Source organism: Aythya marila, assembly GCF_965140915.1.
Source record: "Aythya marila genome assembly, contig: HAP1_HAP1_SCAFFOLD_169, whole genome shotgun sequence".
Taxonomy (NCBI): domain Eukaryota; kingdom Metazoa; phylum Chordata; class Aves; order Anseriformes; family Anatidae; genus Aythya; species Aythya marila.
The window spans coordinates 20156-44209 of record NW_028137768.1 but is presented as its reverse complement, the minus strand read 5'-3'; the positions used below and the strand labels follow the sequence as shown (position 1 = coordinate 44209).

Sequence of the window (24054 nt, the reverse complement as noted above, 5' to 3'; positions counted from 1 at the left end):
ATGTCCAACAGCAGCTTCCCCACTGAGTTCCTCCTGCTGCCATTCGCAGACACACGGGAGCTGCAGCTCCTGCACTTCGCGCTCTTCCTGGGCATCTACCTGGCTGCCCTCCTGGGCAATGGCCTCATCATCACAGCCATAGCCTGCGACCACCGCCTCCACACCCCCATGTACTTCTTCCTCCTCAACCTTGCCCTCCTTGACCTGGGCACTATTACCACCACTGTTCCCAAAGCCATGGCCAACTCCCTCTGGGACACCAAGGACGTTTCCTACTTGGGATGTGCTACCCAAGTCTTTATGTTTGTTGTCTTTGTCACAGCAGAGTTTTACCTTCTCACCGTCATGGCCTATGACCGCTACGTTGCCATCTGCCAGCCCCTGCACTATATGACCGTAATGGCCAGCAGAACTTGTGTCAACATGGCAGTTGTTGTCTGGGGTGCTGGTGTTCTCAGTGCTTTGGTGCACACTGCCAATACATTTTCCCTTTCATTCTGCCAAGGTAATGCCCTGGACCAGTTCTTCTGTGAACTTCCCCAGATCCTTAAGCTCTCCTGTTCAGATGCCTACCTCAGAGAACTTGGGTTCATAATGTTTTGCTTCTGTTCAGGTATTGGATGTTTTGTTTTCCTTGTGCTGTCCTATGTGCAGATCCTCAGGACTGTTCTGAGGATGCCCTCAGAGCAGGGCCAGCACAAGGCCTTTTCCACATGCCTCCCTCACCTCACTGTGGTCTCCCTGTTCATCAGCACTGTCATGTTTGCCTACCTGAAGCCCCGCTCCATTTCTTCCTCATCCCTGAATCTTTTGCTGGCAGTTCTGTACTCAGTGGTGCCTCCAGCAGTGAACCCCCTCATCTACAGCATGAGGAACAAGGAGCTGAAGGATGCTGTTAGGAAATTGATTTGGGGGATGTTTTTCAATACTCATAAAGATCCCTTCACTCTCCAATCATGAATGCCAGTACATCAACTTCCAGACTTATATTTTGGTTGTCTTTAGCAGGTGGCTATATAGATACTTATATTTTTTCTCATTGTCAGTTTTGCTACCTGGGTTTCTTGTGTTCCTGCATAAATACCAGGATTCTCATCAGTGCAGTGAATGAATGAACCTGTTCTGTCCCATATGGAGGCTGTATAAATGTGCATCTAACCCTGTGAGTTAAGCAATATTCTCTTCTAGCACCCCTGTAATAAAACGGAATTACCACAATGAAATGCCTGAAGGCTGGGATTTCTTTGCCTAACAAGCGTCAAGAATAGGCCCAAATCATTGCTCCCTACAAAAGTCTGTTCCTGCTTCTGTTCTGGAGGTAATGGCTCATTGTTGCATTGTGACCTGTCAGAGACCAAGGGCTAGGTTTAAGACTCACCCACGGGTGTCTGCTCACAGCAGAGACAGCAAATGGTCACTGCGTTACATAGCCAGGGCCGTTCCCACGTCTGACCTGTAGATGATGTCCTTCAGGAGGGGAATCTAGAGCTGCCTGCAGAGCCCAGGGTACCTCCAGGGTCAGCGGAGCATGGCATGAGCACTGACTGCAGCCCCTCTGAAAGTGAGAGATCTCCCACTGTGAGCTCAGCCACAGTGAAAGAACTAAAGCCAGGTATTCACAAGGAACCTGGAATTCACAGGGTCCAGCTCAGTGATCTGGACCTGGCTGAGTCTGCTTCCCACCTTGACTAGCACAGCCATGCAGATTCACCCCACAGCACCACAGCCTATTTGCTCTGCAAGGCAGCACCAACAGCTTGGGGACAACTTGTGGGGAGCACAGGGACATCCATTCCCCACTGCCCAAGGGGGGCACTGCAGAGAACTGCAGTGAACTGCAGTTCTCTTCCAGGAGCTCTGTTTCTGCTGACTGACTATGCCATGAGGGGCAGGACCTCTGCCCATAGACTCACAAGGAGTATCAACTTTTTGGATGAGGCCATCTAACTAATTCTTTTCTCCATCTAACAGTCAATCCATCAAGCCCATATTCCTCCAGTTCAGTAGCGAAAAAGTTGTGAGAGATCATTTCAAAAGCCTCATAGACATCCAGGTAGATGACACCAGTAGCCCTTCCCTTTTCTGGTAAGGAACATTAAAGAATGGAATAAAACTAAGGAAAACCTTTAGGTATATAAACATATCTATGCTTTTAATTATATATCCAGTCCTTATTCTAACATCAAGGAGTATACATAATGTATATATTACCATGTTTTTCTTGTATATTGAAAAACATCATACATCTTTGTTGGAACATATCAAACAATATCCTCACACAAAAATATATATATATATAAACAGCACTTTTAATGAGAACCTTAATCAAATCAAATGCCTTCAAAACTCAGGGATGATTAAATAAAACTTTTACTCCTTTCTCTGCCCCATGTCTCAGAAACTTCCTTACCAAGGTTCTGGTTTGCTCAGTTCCAGCTGGCAGCATCCTTCCTCAGCACAGAGGAAAACTGGAACACAGGACTGCTTTAGCCCACCAGAGATCACAATTCCAGGACTCTCTGCTTCTCAACTTCCAGCAAACACAACCCACACTGATCCTTGCTTGATGAACACTTTGATTGATGAGGATATTTCTCTGGAGTTTCACAGAGAGACAAAATTTTTCCTGAGGCCTGTAGCTCATCAGCTGAGATGTCTTCCAGATGAGAAAGACAGGTGTGAGACAAGAAGAGGAAAGGAAATTCTCTTAACCCCCACCATGAGCAATAGCTCAGGTGCAACATGGCCAACCAAGTTGCCGAAGTACTAAGCTGATACAGCCCACTGGGGGCTCCTTGGAAAAGGAATTAGATGTGAAGAGAGGGGTCCAGCTGGAGGAGAGATACCATGCAGATGAGAGTCTGTGAATAAAAACAGGTGGAATAACTTGGACATTGGTATCTGGGGCCATTTCTGATGCCTTTGGGTATCTGAAAATTCTGCATGGATCAGAAAAGCATGACATAGGCCTTTAAGGCAACTGTCCCCCATTTCAGTAGCTGCAGGAGGTAGAAAAGACATGTACTTGGACAGATGATGTGCACTTCTTTGCTGGGTGCTTGCAAAACAGTGTTCCTCTTCCTTGACCATCTCCACCAGAATGAGGAGTTCATGTATCAGGCTTGGATGTGAACCCCATGCACCTACATTTCAATGTGAGGCTCCTGAGACAAGTTGGGGTTTATATCTCTTGTCCTTAGCAGCACCAGCACAAACAACTGTGCCCACTGGCTCTCCCCGTCCTGCATTTCCATTCAGAACAGAGGTAGCTTTTAAACTAAAAGAGGGTAGTTTTAGATTGGATATTCAGAAAAAAATTGATTTTTCAGGGTGATGAGGCACTGTAACAGGTTGACCAGAGGAGCTGTGGGTGCCCCATCCCTGGAAGTATTCAAGGCCAGGCTTAATGGGGCTTTGAGCAACCTGGTCTGGTGGAAGGTGCCCCTGCCTATGGCAGGGCAGTTAGAACTGGTTGATCTTTAAAGTGCCTTGGAAACCAAATCTTTGTATGTTTTTGTGATCTTATGATTAACGTGACTGACCAGACTTGTTTCCCGTCACTGCCTCCCATTCTTATTTTTCCTCATTGCATGGGAAAAAGTCTTGGATCAGATCCCCTCAATGCTTAGCTGATCATCAGGGCTAAACCACAACATATTGCTGTTGGTGACTGGGCTTGAGCTTCTGCTAAAACTATTACAGCTAATGGGTTAATCTCAACAAGTTTTCCAGATGAAGCCAGTGCACAGATTCCTCTTTGCCAGTCTAGAGGCAAAGAGCAAGGCAGGGCACTTGGGGTCTAAGCCCAGCCCAAACCCCATGCTTAAAAGTCCTTAAAACTCCCCGCTTCTGAGCTTTCCATTTTCCTGCCTAAGTGCACCCATTCTGCCCTGGGACAGGTCCTGAGGGGACAACACAGCCCATGGGGAAACTACTTCACTGCTTCAAACCCATCATCTCCTCCCCCACCCTTGTGTTTTGAGGTGGTCACCTTTTGCAGTCATCTGCTCTGATCCTTTCTATGTCTAAGCACATAGGGAAAGGTGAAGGAGTAAATTCCTGTCTTTGCTGAACAAGTTTCTCTTGTGGTTTTTGTTTTAGTTTTGTTTATTTTCCTGTTTGAGGAGTACTTTGATTTACAGAGGAGAGTAATTTACTACAATCATCAGAGACTTGAGTAATGAGTTTAACCTTCTTCACTCCTGGTGCCTGTGAGAACTTGTTCTCCTGAGGATCCCCCAACAATCAATGAAACAAGAGAAAGTGCTTGTGTCTGGGTCGTCCCAGCCTAGAACTGCCATGCAAAATAAAGGTGAGGGATCTCTTTCAGATGCTCTTCTCTCTCTCAGCATTGATGGGATGAGAGTAAGTCAAATAGCTCAACCTGAAGGATGTGACTTTTAGTCAACTGAAATATAAGCCTACACAGTAGTACTTGGCACTTTGCTTTTTTTAGGCACTTCCTCTTTGTACTACAAGGACTATCCTTAAGCTTTTGAAGAGGACAAGATTTTTCCACTTCTCAGAAAAGCAAGGCATTTAGTTGAGAATGTCTGATAGTAAGAACAAAGAGTAATTCTGGATATATTTGCTTTTCAGTGCAGAAAGAAGTCAGATGAGATTGTAATAGATGTTTCTACGGACCTGGTGGGACCATAATGAATTTTGGCCTTAATTTACAGTACTGAAAAAGGCAAGCTACACTTGGTCCCCGTTTTTCTTCTTTCCTAAAGAAATAAGGGAAGATGACAAAGAAGAAATCACAGCATTACAAAAGAGAGACCTGAAATTTCTTTGTCCTGAAATAAACCAGGGGATCCTCAGCTGCTGGTAGTCCAAAAAGGCAAGTACTGAAGAGGAGAGAGAATAACTTCCAATATACATATTTGAATTCATGGTTTAGCATCTACAAAATAGAAAATATTTGTGCAGAAGATGAGATTTCCTTTCGAAACATTGTTACAATGGGTGTTTGCAATTGTTCTGAGTAAATGAGGACCTTCCCAGGAACAGGGTGCAATCTCTAACAACCCCTTATTAGTCCTGTGTTCTTGAGAAAGAATAATTTGTGGCTGATGGACAAAGTTGGAAAGAAGACAAGAAATTCCTGTAGGACTCTGCATGATATATGAAATGGAAAAGGCAGAGTGTAAGGAAGGTCCAACAGAATCTCCTTCTCTCTCTGTTGTATAGGAAGCCTGCAAGCAAGGAAAGAGAGAAGGAGGGAGATAACCTTCCATCCACACCATGAAATTATTTTACTTGGTTTTGCCATGTTCTTGCCTCAGCAGGATGAATGGAAATAAGGCATGGGAGTAGGCAATGGAACTGTCATTTCTGAATTCATCCTCACAGGCTTCTCAGGGCTTGATCAAAGGCTACAGCTATTTTTCTGCATGGTCCTTCTACTCATGTACCTGACAACGGTGATGGGGAATGCAGCCATCATTTTCCTGGTGTGTGTGGATAACCGCCTGCAAACCCCCATGTACTATTTCATTGGCAATCTGGCATTCCTGGAAATCTGGTTTATGTCTTCCACAAGCACCAAACTGTTGGTAATTCTGAGCTCTGGCAGGAGAACTATCTCAGTAGGTGGATGCTTTGCCCAGTCCTCCTTCTGTTTTGCCCTAGGTATTGCAGAGTTTGTTCTCCTTGTTGTCATGTCCTTTGACTGTTATGTTGCCATCTGCCAGCCTTTGCGCTATGCTGCCATCATGAAGCATCGGCTCTGCATCCAGCTGGTTGCTGCTGTTTGGGTCATGGGCTTCACATTCTTGTGTTACCACTTGGTGCTGCTCTCCAAGCTCACTTTCTGTGTTTTGAGCAAGATCCAGCACTTTTTTTTTTGTGACACCACCCCTTTATTCCAACTATCTTGCTCTGATGTCACCCTGCTTTGGAAAACAGAATCAGTTTTCATATTGTTTATCATGCTGTCTTCCTTGTGTCTAACTCTGGCATCTTACACAAGCATATTTTTCTGTATTCTACAAATGCCAGCAGCCTCTGCGAGGAGAAAAGATTTTGCTACGTGCTCTTCCCATCTCACCACCTTGGCCATTGCCTATGGAAGCTGCATTGCTCTCTACGCACCCACCTCAGATCACGTTTCTTTGGAGACCAACAGAATTGTAGCTTTACTGAACACTGTCCTGTACCCATTCTTAAACCCATTCATCTACAGTCTTAGAAACAAGGCCGTGATGCTGGCCCTGAAGGAAGCCATGGCCCATGCAACAGCACAGCTTTTCCCCTAATCATGATGCATTTCTGAAAAGCAATTTGAGTTCTCTGCTGTCATATCTTATGTAATACCACCATCATATACATGTGACCTCCATATGCAGATGTCTCCAGAGGTTTATGTTCTTGCTGGATTGTGTTAGGCTGTGTGATAAGAAGCATGTCTGTACACAAAACAAAGGCCCAAGGGAATGATGTCAGGATGAATAATTCAATTCATGCCCTGCTCTGACTGCTTCCAGGCCCATCACAGGAGAGCCCTCAGCTCAACAAAAGCCCATCTGCATGAGCCCAGAAGAGCACAAAGCACAATGGCAGGTGGGAATCCAAGTTACTGGCTCCTGTGGAACCAAGATCTTGTCCCAGCTCCTTCCAGGACTGCCTTGGGAGGGCTGTCACCCCACTGTCCAGGCAGAAACCCATCCAGATGCATCACTGGCAGCAGCTTTCCACATCACCATTTGGAGTAATGGGATTGCTGCCAAGGGCTGTAGGTCACTATGATGATACATAGGGGTAAGTGGGCTAGAACCAGGGCATCAGAGGGCCCATGTGTCATTGTAGTCAGCAACAGGAGAGATGGGAGTGTGTGGACTTAATGTGTGTGTGCCTGTGTCCTTGTGAGTGTGTGTTAGATTGGGGTGGTGTGTGCCAGCAGCTACAGTGGGGCTGCGCCTACGGGGGCTCATATGTCCAACTGTCTTCATCTGGGCAGACTGGGAGCCAGGAACTTGTCCTGGGCAAGCTGAGTATCTGATCCCAGCTGCTGGAGGGATCTACCTTGCACACACGCACATGCACATGCATTTGCACACACAAGCACTTTGCATTTCCCACTAATGGGCCTCCATCTTGCTCAGCCAGAGAGGCAATCAGGATAATGCTGCTGGTGTTGTTTGTGTTTGTGTGAATGCTGAGTGTGCCTGCCTGCATTCACCCGTGTCCTGTGTCATTGTGGACTGCACTCTGCTGCTAAAGGGATTGAGAAAAACACATTAGTGATATCAGTCGTGGCATGCCTCTTGTCTGGCTTTGATTCTAGTTCATATTGGAGTTCTACCACGTCCAGCACTGCAGCACTCAGTAGTGGCATGATTTCATTCAGGCCACGATAGTCCACTGTTAGTCTCCACTTTTTGTCAAGAATTCACACTAGCCATATGGGACTATTAAAGGGTGAGCAAGTCTTGCTGATCACTTCTTGTCTCTCCAGTCAATAAACCAACTCATGAATGTGAATCAGGGAGTTTCAGTGCAATATTGCTCCCTGTGCACCACTGGGGTAATGATCAGCATCTGCTGCTCTTTGACCCTCAGCAACCCCACAACAGAAGGGTTCTCCAAGAGACCGGGCAAGGTCATCATCTTAATGTAACTCTGCTTCAGCCTCCAATACAGTTAACTGTCAGGATTCCCCTGTCACTCCAGAAATAAAAATGGGTTCTGCTCCTTTATAGCTGGATGGCATTACAGTACACTGTGCACTGGTGTCCACAAGAGCCTTAAACTTCTGTTGGTCTGATGTGTCAGGCCATTGAACCCACACAGTCCAATAAACTCAGTTGTCCCTCCACCCGATTGGAGGCAGAGCACCTCTAGTTCTGGTCAGAGTATTCATGGAAATTGGAGCAGCAATTTTCCTGGAAGGGCCATTCCCCGTCCCCCATCCCCCCCCCCCCCCACCCGTTTTTGCAATTGTTTTTCCTTGTAACTTATATACCCATGCCTCTAGGGTTGAGGTAGATTTCCCAGCCCATTTTCTCATGTCCCCTCCATTGTCATGTGGGTAAAACCACAGAGTGGTATGTTGTGTGGACCCACCATACCCCTTTCTTGAGCAGAGGCATGCTTACTCCTAACAGCTGAGGTACTGGTTCATAGATGTAGAGCGAGGAAAGTATATGCTCTTTGAGTTGGTGGACCTCTTGGGAAAGTTTCTCCACAACCAAGACACAGGCCCATAGTGCAGAAGAAATGCCTGCCATGACCATGCTGCATCTAAGGGCTATCTGCACAGGAAAAGTCTTAGAAAAACAGACCATAGAAAGAAAAATACTGTAAAGGAGTTCATGAGAGTTCTGGGAGATGGGGCAGTTTTTTAACTCCCTGAAGCTCATACATGTACAGCAACTGGGCAGAATAGAATCATAGAATAATTAAGTTTGAATAGACCTCCAAGGTCATCTGGTCCAAAGATGCCAATACTACCCATGTCACCCACTAAATCATGTCCCTAAGTGCCAGGTCCAACCTCTCCTTAAAACCCCCCCCCAGGGACGGTGACACCACCGCTTCCCTAGGCAACCCATTCCAATGCCTGACTACTCTTTCTGAGAAGAAAATTCTAATTTCTTCTAATTTCCAGACTAAACCTCCCTGGAGCAACCTGAGGCCATTCCCTCTAATCCTATCAGTAGTTATCTGTGAGAAGAGGCTGACCCCCAGCTCCCCACAGCTTCCTTTTGGTAACTGGAGAGAGCAATTAGGTCTCCCCTGAGCCTCCTCTTCTGCAGACTAAACAACCCCAGTTCCCTCAGCTGCTCCTCATTAGAATTGTGTTCCAGACCCTTCACCAGCTTTGTAGCTCTTCTCTGGATATTTTGCAGGGCCTCAATGTCCTTCTTGTAGTGAGGGGCCCAAAACTGAACACAGTACTCAAGATGCGGCCTCAGCGGAGCAGAGTATCATGATCACCTCCCTGGTGCTTCTGGCTGCACTATTCCTGACACAAGGCAGGATGCCATTGGCCTTCTTGGCCACCTGGGCAGACTGCTGGCTCATGGTCAGGTGAGCATCAACAAATACCCCCAGATCTTTTTCCTCTGCACAGCTTTCCAGACACTCTGCCACAAGCCTGTACCGTTCCATGAGGATGCACTTAGCCAAGTTGAACCTCATCCCATTGGCCTCTGCCCTTTGATCCATCCTGTCCAGGTCACTCTGAGGGGCCTTCATACCCTCTGACAGATAGACACTTCTCCCTAACTTGGGCTCTATCCCTGCACCAGCCTGTCCCTTCTGTCCCACACATGGTTCCATGGCCCCACTGTTCAGGCACAGCACAGGAAGGGTGTGGTCAGGGTGGGTAATGGTCCCCAAGCATGATCCCCACTGCAACCCTTGCTTCCCTTTCCCTATAGCTCTCCCCTTCCCCCTGCACCTGATGCCTGCCTTGCCCTGACCATGTCCCATGGGGGTTTCACAGACATCCCTGCTCTGGGGTCTGAAGGTGTCTGGTCCAGGGAAGACATTGGACAGGGTTGGCCATTCCCCCACACAGGCAGGGAGCTGAAGGTGAGGATGGGGGTGGCCTGGCAGCAAACCCCAGCCATAAATCCGAGTGAGCAGCCAGTACTAGGAACAGTCCTGGGCCACCTTCCCATGCCAATCATTCCACCAATGGCCCAGAGTGACCACCTGCCTCCTGCACTTGCATGTTACTCCTGTCCACGAGCTCTGGCTCTGCACCACAAATGCCCTGCTGTGAGTCCTCACCCAGCATGGTCACACAACTCAGACAATATCTGAGTTTTCCTCTGGCAGGACAGAAACTGCCACTCCTGTCCCCTTCCTGTGGTCCCTGCGGTGCCCAGAGCTGGTGGTGATGCTCTGCAGAGTGAGGGGCCTGGTTTAAAGCCATTCTCTCTTGTCCTGTCATTATTGGCTCAAGCAAAAAGTTACTCTTTATCTTATTTATAAGACTCCTTTAAGCACTGAAAATCTTCATTGAGGTCTCCCAGGACCCTTCTTTTCTTCAGGCTGAACAGCCTTTCTTCACCGGAAATATGCTCCAACCCTCTGATCAGCTATGCGGACCTCCTCTGGACCCACTCTAACAGATCAACTTCCTTTTCGTGTTGGGGACCCTACACTCCAAATGAGGCCTCACAAGGTCAGAGCAGAGGGGCACAATCACCTCCCTCATCCTGCTGCACACTCCTCTGTTGATGGAGCCTGGGGTGCAGTTGGCTTCTGGGCTGCAAGTATGCACTGCTGGCTCATGTCAAACTTTTTGTCCAACAGAACCCCCAAGTCCTTCTCAGCAGGGCTGCTCTCAAGGAGTTCTTCTCCCAGTCTGTCCTCATGTCTGGGATTGCCCTGGCCCAGGTGCAATGCTTTGCACTTGGACTTGTCGAACCTCTTTAGATTCACATGGGCCCACTTCTCAAGCTTGCTCAGGTCCAAACAGATATCATCCCTTCCTTTTGTTGTATCAACAGCACCACTCAGCTTGGTGTCATTGGCAAAGTTGCTGAGGGTGCACTTGATCCCACTATGTCACTGATAATAATATTAAACAGTACTGGTCTCAAGACAGGCCCTGAAGGACACTACTCCTCACTGGCCTCCACCTGGACATAGAGCCATGGAGAGCAATTTCATAGAGCAATGACCTTCACCTGATAATAAAACAATTTCTTCGGCCTGTTCCTGACCATAACATTGGAAGAAGAACCCAACGTCCAGGCACCAGCACTGAGGAAATACCCTTTTATTAAAGAGATGTGACAGGGGAAACCAGCTGTACCATAACACTAGACACAGGTACAAGGGTCTCTGGGTCAAAAAGAGTGGGTTTAGGCCACTCTGCAGAAGTGGAGTGAAGGCAGACAAACAAGATTATCACAGAAAAAATGCACAAAGACCACCAGTTTCCTGAGATGAATCGGAAATCCCTTGTGAAGAGACATGGGCAGCTTATTGTTGCTGAAGGACTACTGATTGACTCAGCTTCTTCAGTGCATCCTTAAGCTCCTGGTTCCTCATGCTGTAGATGACAGGGTTCACTGCTGGAGGTACCACTGAGTACAGAACTGTCACCACCAGGTTCAGGGATGGGGAGGAGACAGAAGGGGGCTTCATGTAGGCAAATAAGGCAGTTCTGGAAAAGATGGAGACCACAGCCAGTTGAGGGAAGCACGTGGAAAAAGCTTTGTACTGTCCCTGCTTGGATGGTATCCTCAGCACTGATCTGATGATCTGCACATGGGAGAAAAGAATAAAAATAAAACATCCTGAAGCTAAAGAGAGACTAATCAGAACAAGCCCAACTTCCCTGAGGTAGACATCTGAGCAGGAGAGCTTGAGGATCTGGGGAATTTCACAGAAGAATTGGTCCAGGGCATTGACTTGGCAAAGGGGAAGGGAAAATGTACTGGCAGTGTGCACCATGGCTTTGAGAAAGCCACTGCCCTGATGAAGAGTAGTCCTGATGAGAAGGACCTGAGGGTTCTAGTTGAAGAGAAGCTCAACATGAGTCAGGAATGTCCACTTGCAACCCTAAAAGCCTACAGTATCCTGGGCTGCATCTAAAGCAGAGTGACCAGCAGGTTGAGGGAGGTGATTCTCCCTCTCTACTCTGCTCTTGTGAGACCCCACCTGGAGTTCTGCAACCAGCTCCAGAGCCCCAGCACAACAGACACATAAGATTTTGGACATAGGACTTAGTGTGTGGGACCAGAGCAGAGCCACAGCAATAATCAGTGGAGTGAAACACCTCTCCTGTGAAGGCAAGCTGAGCCTGCTGGGTTTGTTGAGCCTAGAGAAGAGAAGACTCTGGGGGGAACCTTCTTGCCTTCCAGTGCTTAAAGGGAACAAGTAATATGGGGAGAGACTTTTTCCAACTCCAACCAATTTGTGATTCAGTCATTCTGGAATGTCTTGCAATGTCTCTGAGAACTTTTCTGTAGTATCATTGCACCAGCTGTACTCCAGGTTCCCAAGGGCAGAGACTCATTTTGAGAATGACACCACTCACTGTGTAACCTTGAGGAGCAGGGATTACAAACAGCAGCGAGGCCTCAAAACACAGCATGGTTATACATTCTAACTCCACAGTCTAGCCCTTTCTTCCCTGAGTCAGAAAGGACCTCTGGAGGTGTTCACTATCATCATCTTCTCTGAGCAGTGATAGCCTTCCAGGTAGATCACTCACCAGGTAACCTTGAGGAGCAGGGATTACAAACACCAGCAAGGCCTCAGAACACCGGATTGTCATGCACACTAATTCCACAGTCCAGTCCCTTGACCCCTGAGTCAGAATGCAACAATGAGACATTCTCTCCTGAACTTAAGTAGGAACAGACCCTTGTGGGGAGCAATTAATTCTTTGGGCCTAATCTTGACACTGGTTTGGAAAGGAAAGGCCAGGCTTGAGGCATTGCACTGTGGTGACTCTATTTTATTACAGAGATGCTATGAGAGAGTTTTCAGAGACTCATTCACAGTGTTAGAAGCACATTTATGCAGCTTCCATATGGGACAGAACAGGTTTATTCATTCATAGCAGAGGGGAGAATCCAAATATTTAGGTATGAACACAAGAAGCACAAGTAGTAAAACTGACAATGTGAAAATATAATAAGAACAACAAAAACACAAGCCTAGAATGGGAAGTACTGGGATTCATTTGTGGAGAAGGAAGGGGTCTTTATTAGTACTGAAAAGCATCCCCCAAATCAGTTTCCAAATTGCATCCTCGAGCTCCTTGTTCGTCATGCTGTAGATGAGGGGGTTCACTGCTGGGGGCATTACTGAGTATAGAACAGCCAGCAAAAGGTTCATGGATGAGGAGGACCCAGAGGGGGGCTTCAGGTAGGCAAAAAAGGCAGTGCTGAGAAACAAGGAGACCACGGCCAGGTGAGAGAGACAAGTGGAAAAGGCTTTGTGCACACCCTGATGTGTTGTAATCTCCAGCACGACCCTGAAGATCTGCACATAGGACATCACAAGGAAAACAAAGCACCCAGATGCTACAGTGACACTAAACATAAGAAGCCCAACTTCTCTGAGGTAGGCATCTGAGCAGGAGAGCTTGAGGATCTGGGGTATTTCACAGAAGAACTGGTCCAGGGCACTGCCTTGGCAAAGGGGGAGGGAAAAGCTATTGGCAGTGTGCAGCACAGCATGGAGAAACCCACTGCCTCAGGCAGCTGCTGCCATGTTGACACAAGTTCTGCTGTCCATTATTGTCCTGTAGTGCAGGGGTTTGCAGATGGCAATGTAGCAGTCATAAGCCATGATGGTGAGAATATAAAACTCTGCTGAGATGAAAAATAAAAAGAAAAAAAAATGAGCAGCACATCCCGAGTAGGAGCAGGCCCTGGTGTCCCACAGGGAATTGGCCATGGCTTTGGGAACAGTGGTGGTAATAGTGCCCAGGTCAATGAGAGAGAGGTTGAGGAGGAAGAAGTACATGGGGGTGTGGAGGCGGTGGTCGCAGGCTACAGTTGTGAGGATGAGGCCGTTGCCCAGGAGGGCAGCCAGGTAGATGCCCAGGAAGAGCCCAAAATGCAGGAGCTCCAGCTTGCATGTGTCTGCAAATGGCAGGAGGAGGAACTCTGTGGGGAAGCTGCTGTTGGACATTTGCTGCCTCAGAGCAAGGATGGCTGTCAGTGGTGGAAAAAACAGAGACAGGTTAGAGAGATTTCTCTGAGCAAAACCCAAACCTATATATTCTTATATTGTGTTAGAATATAGGAATATTATATTGTATAACATATATATTGTTTTGCCAAAACCTCCTCAGGAAGACAAACTGCTACTTCCATTTGAGGAAGATGTGCTCCTTCCTCAAGCTCTCAATTTTGCTTCCTAAGAGTGCAGAGGGACCAGACAGATTTTCTGTAGGCTCAGCCAGAGTCAGTACTGCCCTACAGTGTCTGCTAAAAACCACTAGGGATGGATCTCAGATGCCCATTGGCCAGAAGTATCTTAGTATTTTAGGTGCTGAGCAGGACATCCAACAATACATCAGGAAACAATGCAGTATGTAGGTTAAAGAGTGTGGAGGAAAATTGTGAGGTGCGCTGTGCAGAGGAGCTGCTCCTGGGCAGAGCTGTCTCTCTTCAGTGCTGCCCACTTGCCAGGAGCTCCCCTTGGGCCCAGGAGCCCTGCCCAGCTCAGCAGAACAGGGAGCTCTTGACAGGTCCCTGCGCCAACAAGTAAACCAACATTGAATCATAACCCCACGAGGGGAACTGACTTTGAATCAGACTGATGTAATCACTGCTCTTCCCTTTGTCACCTGGAGATGGACACTTATTTCCAGTGTTCTCTTTTTCCTAATTCAAAAGAAGAGTTTGGCTTGAGAATTATCTTTTCTTGTCCTATTTTGAGACTGGACACCCACAAAGTGACAGGCAGGCAGCATCCCATCCCTTCCAAGCACTTGTTATTCAAGGGGAGGAAACTTTTTCACAGAAATTGAAATCCCTTTCTCTACACAAGCTACACAAGCAGTTTGGGGTCTTCAGTGTCATAGATGTATAGAATGGCATGATTTGGAGGGGACCTTAAAGACCATCTTGTTCCAGCCCCGCTGCCGTGGTCAGAGGCACCTTCCACAAGACCAGGTTGTTACAGGTCCCATCCTCCCTGGCCTTGAACACTACTATTGAGCGGGGTACTACTTCTCTGAAGAACCTTTTCCAGTGCCTCACCAACCTCAGAGTGAAGGTTTCCTGCTTTAGATTTCATGTAAATTTTCTCTATTATATTTTTTAAATGGTTGCACCTTGGAAGGGTATGGGATCTCCTGCAGATGGCAGCAGTGGAGACACTGACACTGCCCTCTGCTTCTGCATTTGCTGCCTTGGGGCCAGCCCAACCTGGGCTGCTCTTCTGGGCTGGGATGGGTTAGACTGGGGAGAGGAGAGGGAGGTGTGGAGAGCTAGGGAGGGTCTGGGCTGGGCTGGCTTCCTGGGAGAGACAGGGAGGAGCTGCAGAGCAGGGACTGGGCTGGGCCCTTGTTCTCTAAAGGCTGCATGAGGAAATGTGAGTCTAGATGTGTGGCAGGCCTTCTGAAGCATGAGCTGGTTGGCCTGCACAGTACCTGAGGGATTGTGCAGGGCATCCCCTGCACCCAGTGCTCCTTGGTGGCCTGGGAAGAGGCCTCCTCATCACAACAGCTCCTTGTAGCCCTGTAGATGCTGGTTGTGAGGTCAATTCTGTCCCAAACCTGTCCGGCCAACAGCAGGGAGGCAGAGCCTCTGAGGTCATAAAGGCCCTCAGAAAGCTGCCCCCAACAGGGTGACACATTTGGGGAGGTCAGGGGAAAGCTGGAAGAATAAGGCTGGTAGATCTGGGGCAGAGAAGAGTGGCCTGGCTAACAGAAAGGAAAGATTTTGAAGAGGTGAGAAGGATTCAGGTAAGGCTGCTGCTGCTGCAACACTCACTGGGAAAGCAATCATGTTAGGCCCTGTCAATATCTCTCTTAGTTCTTGCTAATCCCTAGTCCTCAATCCCTAGCATTAAACTGCCAGCCTTAACACCAATCTTCATTCTTTAAGAAAGTAGATTATAAAACCCTAACCAAAAATATAGCCTGTACCCTAAACAATGGATGGGTGCTCAAAACAGAGCACTGGAGCCTCTCTGTAAAACTGCCCAATCCCTAAAGATGGAAGGTAAAATCTAATCCCTAAACCCTAACCACTTAATCCTCAAATCCCTCATTCCTGTACTCTTATCGTGCAACTGAAGTGTTTTGCCCCATGAGGCTGTGAAGGGGCTGAGAGTATCTGGAGGAGTCACTAGGTCTTGAAGGAGGCAGGGAAGGTGACATGGATGTGGTCAGGTCATAAAACTCAAGGAGGAGACTGGTGGGGATGCTCTGTTGAGGTCAGCTGTGCCTCAGGATCTCAAGGGGCAGCAGGATGCCCATGGCTGCGCAGGTGGGTGTCAGGGCACTTCTGCCTGATGAGCTGATAGGCCCCCTTCAGGCACATGGCTGGTGTAAACGTGTCATTTTATCTGTCATAAGGAACTGAAGAGCCACTGACATGAAGCTAGTGTGAATATTTATTTCAAGGTCAGTCTTGCTCTAGTACCTAACAGAGCTTGCACATAGTTGTCTGCTGTCCATCAGAGAAGCTGAAAGTCCATCAGGAGGTGCATGGACTTGGAGGATGACAATGACCTTGTTTTAATTTCTTAGGTGCTGGGCCTCAAGGAAGGTGCCACATTTGAATGTTGTTAGAGGTTGTCGATTGTGCTTTAGGAACTCAGAATCCAGCAGGAAGCAATTGGCTTTGGTGGGGACTGTGAGCTCACTTGTGCCTCTAAAGCCAAGATGCCAGCAGCAGGAGCATGGCTAGGCAAAGGACTGGGAGGACCAATCTTTCAGAAGTAGCTGCCAGGTCAACCCTTGCCTCTTGGCTGACAGATGGGCTTTTAGGCTCACATCTCCCAGTGTCTCTCACAGGCCAGCAGAAGGCACCTGTCTGGCATGGTGCTTGTGTGAGGCCCTCTGCCCAAGTACCTGAAAGTCCCATTCAGAAGCAGCCTTGGCTGTGTGTTGTCAAGTTTCCTGTGTTTCAGTATGAGAGAGAGCAGCAGGCGTGTGGCTTAGTTGTGTCTATCTGAAGAGATGAAAGGCCAGCAGGAATCCATGAGCAGCCAGTTTCTTGAGGAGAATGTTGTGGGGAATGATGCTAAAAACCTTCCTGAAGTCAAGGTAGACCACATCCACAGCCTTTCCCTCATCCACCCAGCACGTCAATTTGTCATAGAAGGAGATCAGGTTCGTCAAGCAGGACCTGCCTTTCTTAAAGCCATGCTGACTAGGCCTGATCACCTGGTTGCCCTGTAAGTGCCGTGTGATGACACTCAAGATAATCTGCTCCATGAGCTTCCCTGGCACTGAGGTCAAACTGACAGGCCTATGGTTCCTCGGGTCTACTCTCTTTCCCTTCTTGTAGATGAGTGTCATGTTTGTTAGCTGCCAGTCAATGGGGACCTCCCCTGATAGCCAGGACTGTTGATAAATGATGGAAAGCAGCTTGGCCAGCTCCTCTGCCAGTTCTTTCAGTATCCTCAGGTGGATCCCATCTGGCCCCATGTCGTGGTTTAACCTGGCCAGCAGCTAAACACCACACAGCCGTTCACTCACCCTCCCCCCTCCCTCTCTGGGAGGGGGGAGAGAAATGGAAATTGAAGACCATGAGTTGAGATAAAGACAGTTTAATAAGGCAGGATAATAATAATAATAATAATAATAATAATAATAATAATAATAATAATAATAATAATAATAATAATAATAATAATAATAATAATACAATGATGATAATAGTACTACTACTAATAATGTGTACCAACAAGTGATGCACAATGCAATTGCTCACCACCCGCTGACCGATGCCCAACATAACCACGAACAGTCCGCCCCCCCTCCCCCGGCTAGCCACCCCTATATATTGTTTAGCATGACGTCAGATGGTATGGAATACCCCTTTGGCTAGTTTGGGTCACCTGTCCTGGGTCTGTCCCCTCCCAGCTCTTGCTGCACCCCCAGCCTGCCCGTTGGCAGGACAGAGCAAGAAGCTGAGACGTCCTTGGCTTGGTGTAAGCACTGCTCTGCAACAATTAAAACATCAGAATGGTATCAGCACTCTTCTCATCCTAAGCCAAAACATAGCATTCTACCAGCTACTAGGAAGAAAATTAATTCTGTTCTAACTGAAACCAGGACACCCCATCAACTTGCGTACGTCCAAGTGCTGTAGCAGGTTGCCAACCATTTCCTTGTGGATTATGAGGGCCACAGTCTTCTCCCCATCCCCTTCCACCAGCTCAGTGTACTGGGTATCCAGAGAACAGAGAACAGCTGGAGAAGGGCACTGACAAGCATAGATTTAGCCAAGAAAGCTAAAGCCTTGTCCTCTTGGCTATGGCAGGTCTCCGTGCCACCAAGGCCTAGGAGGAGACACTTTCTCTTAGCAATGGGGCCTTAACTCCTCTTTGCACCTCCTGATGGAGGCCAGGAGGTGTCATTCCATTGTCTTTCACTCGGCACTGCATACCCCACATCCTGCTGATAGAGGATGAGCCCCATGTGAGGGACAGGACCTCTTTGCCCAGGGCTAGCAGCAGGCCTTGGCCTTTCTGCTTGATGAAACAAAGGCAGCATTTTATCAGCTTCAGAAACACCTGCACAGGGCCTTGGATTACCTGTAATCATGGCCTCCAATTACCTAATCTAAGGTGTCCATGGGGCTTTGTCAGAAATGGCCTTTTGCAGGACCAATCAGTGCTTTGAAGGACTTTGGGGTTTGACTTCTGACTTTGGCTTTCTGAGAGATTTCATCAGTCTCCTCTCAGGAGCTGGAGTTCATGGACCTGGCGCAACTACCCCTCAGGACTTGTAAGAACACAGAAAGCTCTGAGTGTTTCTTAAGGAGGTCTGGACATGTAGGAGAAGTTTGATAGTGTACAGACAACCTTGGTCATCAACTCCCAACCTTACACCATTTCTTTCATTGATCCCCTAGGACTTGCATCACTTCTCCTGACATCAGGCTTCTCCAGTCAAGTCTGCAGTTGCACCTTGTAGCTCCTTTGTCCCAGCTCCCTCCTGCTTATCTTAGAGAACAGGCTGCATACAGGTAGAGAAGGATGATTCTTAATTGCAAGTGAACTAAAATGAAGTCTGAGAAAGCACAATAATCAATGAAACACACTACTCAATTGTATGCTAGCTCTAGGTTGTATCTAATGAGGTTCACCTCCCACAAAGGATGGTCTGATCAACATATTTTCAGTCAGTAGACATGAAAGATTTTGTAAAAACATAGCTCACGAGTTGCCTAAAGACAGCATTAGAATAAATAAAGGAGGTAAAAGCTATGAACATACTGAAGCTTAAAGCAGCAATTAGATCACAGCATGATAGAATCAAAGAATCTTAGAATTAAAGAATGATACAATCTGGGAACGGTTTAGGCTGGAACAGAACTCTAGGATCATCTAGTCCAATCCCCCTGCTATGGCCAGGGACATCTCTCACTACATTAGGTTGCTGAAAGGCCTATACATCCCAGATTTCAACACGTGCAGTGATGGGGCATCCACAACTTCTCTGGGAAATCTGTTCCAGTGCCTCAATACTCTCACCCTAAGATCTTTCTTCCCTGTTCCCTGTATCAAATATAAATCTACACACCTTCAGTTCAAAATCATGACCACTAGTCTTGTCCCTACTTTCCCTGTTAAAAAAAAAAAAAAAAAAAAAAAAGAAAAAAAAAAAAAGAAGAGCAGAAAAAGAGCAGAATAGACGGAGAATCACTTGCCTCAGCCTGGTGGACTTCTTTTCATGCAGCCGAGGATATGACAAGTTTTCTGGGCTGCTAACACACCCTGACAGATCATATTCAAGTCTTCTAAGAATAAAAAAAAAAATCCTGCTCTACAGGAATCCATTCATCCACTCATCCTCCAATCTATATTGATAGTTGGAATTTCCCTAACCCACGTGCAGCACCTTGCACTTCTCCCTGTTGAACTTCAGGAGGTTGACAAGGGCCTACCTCTCCAGTCTCTCCATGTTCTTCTGAATGACAACCCCTCCACTGGCATACCAACTGCACCACTCAGCTTTGTGCCATCAGCCAACTAGCTTAGGGTGTATTTACAATTATTCTTCACTTTTTTAATGAAGATATCAATAGTATACATCCCAGCCCAGACCCCTGAAGGATCCCACTCCTTACTGATTTCCACTTGGACCATAAGCCATTGACTACAACTCTTTGGATATTTCCATCTTTTGTCCAACTAACAGTCAATACATCAAACACATACTCCTCCAGTGTAGAAGTAGGAATGTTTCAGGAGACCATGTCAAAGGCTTTATAGAAGTCCAGGTAGATGACATTAGTAGCTCTTCCCTTTTGTGATGAGGAATATCAAAGAATAGAACATAACAGTGGAATTCCTTTATGTGTATAAAAACATATAAGTTTGTAGTTATATATATATTTTGTGCTATCATGTCAAGGCCTCCAAAGAATATAACATATTTCTATATATTTCTGAAGACTTGGTGTAACATATCAAACAATGTCCTCACATTGAAGGAATAAACTGGCAGCATGAATGAGTACCTCAATCAAAGAAAATAGCTGAAATGAAAATACCAGGGTTGATTAAATAAAGCTTTTTAAATAACACCCCCCACACCTCCCAGCCTAATTGCTGACAGGGCAGCAGGAGAAGCTAAAATGTCCTTAACTTAATATAAGCACAGCTCATTAGAAGCCAAAAGACTCATGTGTTATTTTCATCAAAAATCCAAAGTAAAGAATCAGATGAGTCTCTACAAAGAAAATTAACTCTATGCCACCCCAAACCAACTGAAACCCTTCCCTCAGGAGGGTTAGGGAGATCCCTCCCTGTCCTTGTGTGAGTGTTCTGCCTGAAACCAGGACATTGGGAGGTGATTCCCAGACATCGTATTTTTTTTTTTAATGTGAGGAAAATATCATCCTGGAAATGAGTTTCTTTCCCCAGCCATGGGAGGGAACATCAGTGATTGCTTTAGTCTGTTTCAAGGCTGGTTCCCCTGGAGACCCAGGGACATCTCAAGGGACACAAGAGAGGGCAGAGACAACGAGGCCTTGGGCTGGAGCTGTGCTGCTGAGCTGGGCTGGGCTCCTGGGCCCAAGGGGAGCTCCTGGCAAGCGGGCAGCACTGCAGAGAGACAGCTCTGCCCAGGAGCAGCTCCTCTGCACAGCGCAGCAGCAGGGCTGGGGGCACTGCCTGCAGGGGACAAGGGCAGCTGAGAGAAATGAAGGAGATTTTAAAGGCAGTGTGGAGGGGGGATGCTGAGAGCTCACTGCAGGAGAAATCTTCATAGCCCTGAACAGGGTAAGTGTCTGTGTGAGGGCAGGCAGGTGCAGTATCATAGAGGATTCTCCTACAGCTGCCACTTCTATGGCTGGTAGGACACGTCACAGGGCTGTGCTGGCTTTTTTAGTGGGGAGGACAGGGATATTCCATGGATCAATGATTCCCTGCCAAAGCTGTCAGAGGGACAGGACATGAGGGTTCCTTCTCACGGGACTGCCTGCATCTGGGGTGCAGGCATGAGTGGCCAGGGCTGTGGTGCAGAGCAGGGTCCCTGCTGTGCCCCAGGGGCTGTGTGCCAGGGTAGGGCCTTAGCTGCCTGCCAGGCTCAGCACTCAGCCTGCCCGGGGATCGGCCCAGGGTGCTGCAGGGAGAAGCTGTGGGTGGAAGGAGCTCCCTGATCAAGGCAGGGCAGGGCAGGGCAGGGCAGGGTCCTGCTGGTGCCCAGAGGCTGCTGCCTCATGCAGGCAGCTCACAGCTTCACAGCACCCACAAGATGTCTCTGGATGTGATTCTTGACAGAGAAGACCAACTCCTGCATTACCTGTAGGGAAGGCAGTGTCTGGGGACTCTGCTTTCACTTTCCTGCCCTGAAGAGCAGTCAGAAGAATGCTAATGAAGTTGTAAGGTTGTGTCAGTCACCGAAGATGTTAGACCATTACACTCAAAAGGATCTGTAGGTCCTTGAGGAACCTCACATTTTTCCTTCACGCTCTTTAGCCTATATACAGCACCAACAACACCTTCATTGTTTCCTGAAGGTTTGTTGGATGTCCTGCTCAACACCTAAAATAGGGAAATGCCTTTGGCCAGTGGTATTTAGCAGATGGACTAGGACAGTACTGGTTCTGGATGAGCTTGCAGAGGATCTGTCTGGTCCTTATGTACCCTTAGGAAGTAAACGTGAAAACTAGAGGCAAAAGAATATCTTCCTCAAAGGGAAGTAGCAGTCTGTCTTGCCGAGGAGGTTTCGATAAAACAGAATACATAGGTTTAGCTCAGAGATGTCTCTCTATCTTTTCTCTGTCTTTTCCACCATTGGAAGACAACCATGCCCTGAGGAAGCAAATGTCCAACAGCAGCTTCCCCACAGAGTTCCTCCTTCTGCCATTTGCAGACACGCGCGAGCTGCAGCTCCTGCACTTTGGGCTCTTCCTGGGCATCTACCTGGCTGCCCTCCTGGGCAACGGCCTCATCCTCACAGCCATAGCCTGCGACCACCGCCTCCACACCCCCATGTACTTCTTCCTCTTCAACCTTGCCCTCATTGACATGGGATCCATCTCCATCACTGTGCCTAAAGCTATGGTGAGTTCCCTCTGGGACACCAGGACCATCTCCTATGCAGGTTGCACTATCCAGGTTTTTTTCTTTGTTATGTTTGTAGCAGCAGAGTTTTATACTCTCATAATCATGGCTTATGACCGCTACATTGCTATCTGCAAACCCCTGCACTACGGGACAATAATGACCAGCAGGACTTGTGTCAACATGGCAGCAACTGTCTGGGGCTGTACTTTTCTCTATGCTGTGCTGCACACTGCCAATACCTTTTCCCTTCCCCTCTGCCAGGGAAATACTCTGGACCAGTTCTTCTGTGAAATTCCCCAGATCCTCAAGCTCTCCTGCTCAGATGCCTACCTCAGAGAAGTTGGGCTTCTTTTTGTTAGTGCTGTTTTAGCATCTGGCTCTTTTGTTTTCCTTGTGCTGTCCTATGTGCAGATCTTCAGGGCTGTGCTGAGGATCCCCTCACAACAGGGCCGGCACAAAGCCTTTTCCACATGCATCCCTCACCTGTCTGGGGTCTCCCTGTTCATCGTCACTGACATATTTTCCTACCTGAAGCCTCCCTCTATGTCCTCTTCGTCCCTGAATCTTTTGCTGGCAGTTCTGTACTCGGTGGTGCCTCCAGCAGTGAACCCCCTCATCTACAGCATGAGGAACCAGGAGCTAAAAGATTCAGTGCGGAAACTGATGACTGGATGATTTTCAGAACCAATAAATTGCATGTTATCTTCTGCATATTACTCATAATGTAACTCATTATAGGTCCAGATTTTGTTATTATTATTATTTTTTTTTTTTTTGGTGCGTGTCTGTGTTTCTTCTTTATTTTCTGTACTTCTAATAGTGTCTTCTGCAAAGAATATTTATTCTTCATCCCTGTCTATTTAAGTATTTTCCTGTTTTGTTTGACTCAAAGGCTTGGTGTAAATGAGGAACCAGGCTTTCCTTGTAATTAAATATAAGAAAGAACCCTGCAGTAACTTGCTTGCCTGAGATCCTTCCCCAGAGACCTGTGGTAGAGCTGCAGAGGCACTTGGCTTTGTGCACAGGTTGAGGGAAAAAGAGTCCTGGCACAGCAGCACTGCCACGGAGCCAAAAAGCTTGGTCTTTCCCACGCTGCTCTCCCTTTCACCTCCTGTGCTCTCCTTCAGAGCCCTTGTGTTGCTGTGAGGAATGATTGCTCTTGTCGCTTGCTCACCGTGCTGCTGTTTAGCAGTCCTGTGTCCACAGGCAGGGACAGGCCAGGGGCACTTCTCTAGCACAGCTGGCTCTGCACCAGCATCTCCAGCATAAAAAGGGATCTGCTGAGGGCAGTGCCTGAAGGCTCAGCTCCTCTCCTGGATATTACTAAGGGATGGACTCAAAGAGGCTCCTTTCTTAGCTTGTTTCTCTGTGGGCTCATGGGGATGAGATTAGAATCCCAGGATCAGGATTTAGTCAGGGAGGGGGTTGATTCTGGAATTGCCTGCTAGTACCCAGCACCCATATAAATGGTGATTTCACCTGCCTGCATCCACCACATGCAACAGGGCTGATGGCAGGCAGGCATCTTTCTGGAAGGAAGCAGGAGCTGTCAGGAGAGCCCAGGGGATTGGCAGGGACAGCATGTGCCAGGGAGTCAGCAGGGCATGGAGCCCACCCACAGTGCACAAGCATGTCCAAGGTGGAACAGCCCAAAGAGAAAGTATTAAATCTGTCTGTGAACTCCAAGGAAAACACAAGGCATCAGGAAAGCTCTTCTGAAGTAGAACCGAAGTTGTGCCCTTCAGGCAGAGTACCAGAGGGATTGTGCAGGGCATCCCCTGCACCCGGTGCTCCTGGAGGAGCTGGAAAGAGGCCTCCTGAGCACAACAGCTCCTTGTAGCCCTGTGGATGCTGGCTGTGTGGTCACTTCTG

At 47.7% G+C, this 24054-nt stretch overlaps 2 protein-coding genes across 2 annotated transcripts; both read left to right on the top strand.

The window, feature by feature from the left end:
- On the top strand, window positions 1-22857 carry LOC309890539 (olfactory receptor 14C36-like; the record flags this gene model as incomplete). Its single annotated transcript, XM_082784967.1, has 2 exons — window positions 1-363; window positions 22303-22857. 2 exons carry the CDS (start codon window positions 1-3, stop codon window positions 22855-22857), a joined length of 918 nt encoding a protein of 305 aa, XP_082641093.1.
- LOC309890535 (olfactory receptor 6E1-like) lies at window positions 5310-6260 on the top strand (the record flags this gene model as incomplete). The annotated part of the gene is made up of 1 exon (XM_082784964.1): window positions 5310-6260. One exon carries the CDS (start codon window positions 5310-5312, stop codon window positions 6258-6260), a length of 951 nt encoding a protein of 316 aa, XP_082641090.1.
- Window positions 22858-24054: the final 1197 nt, after the last annotated feature.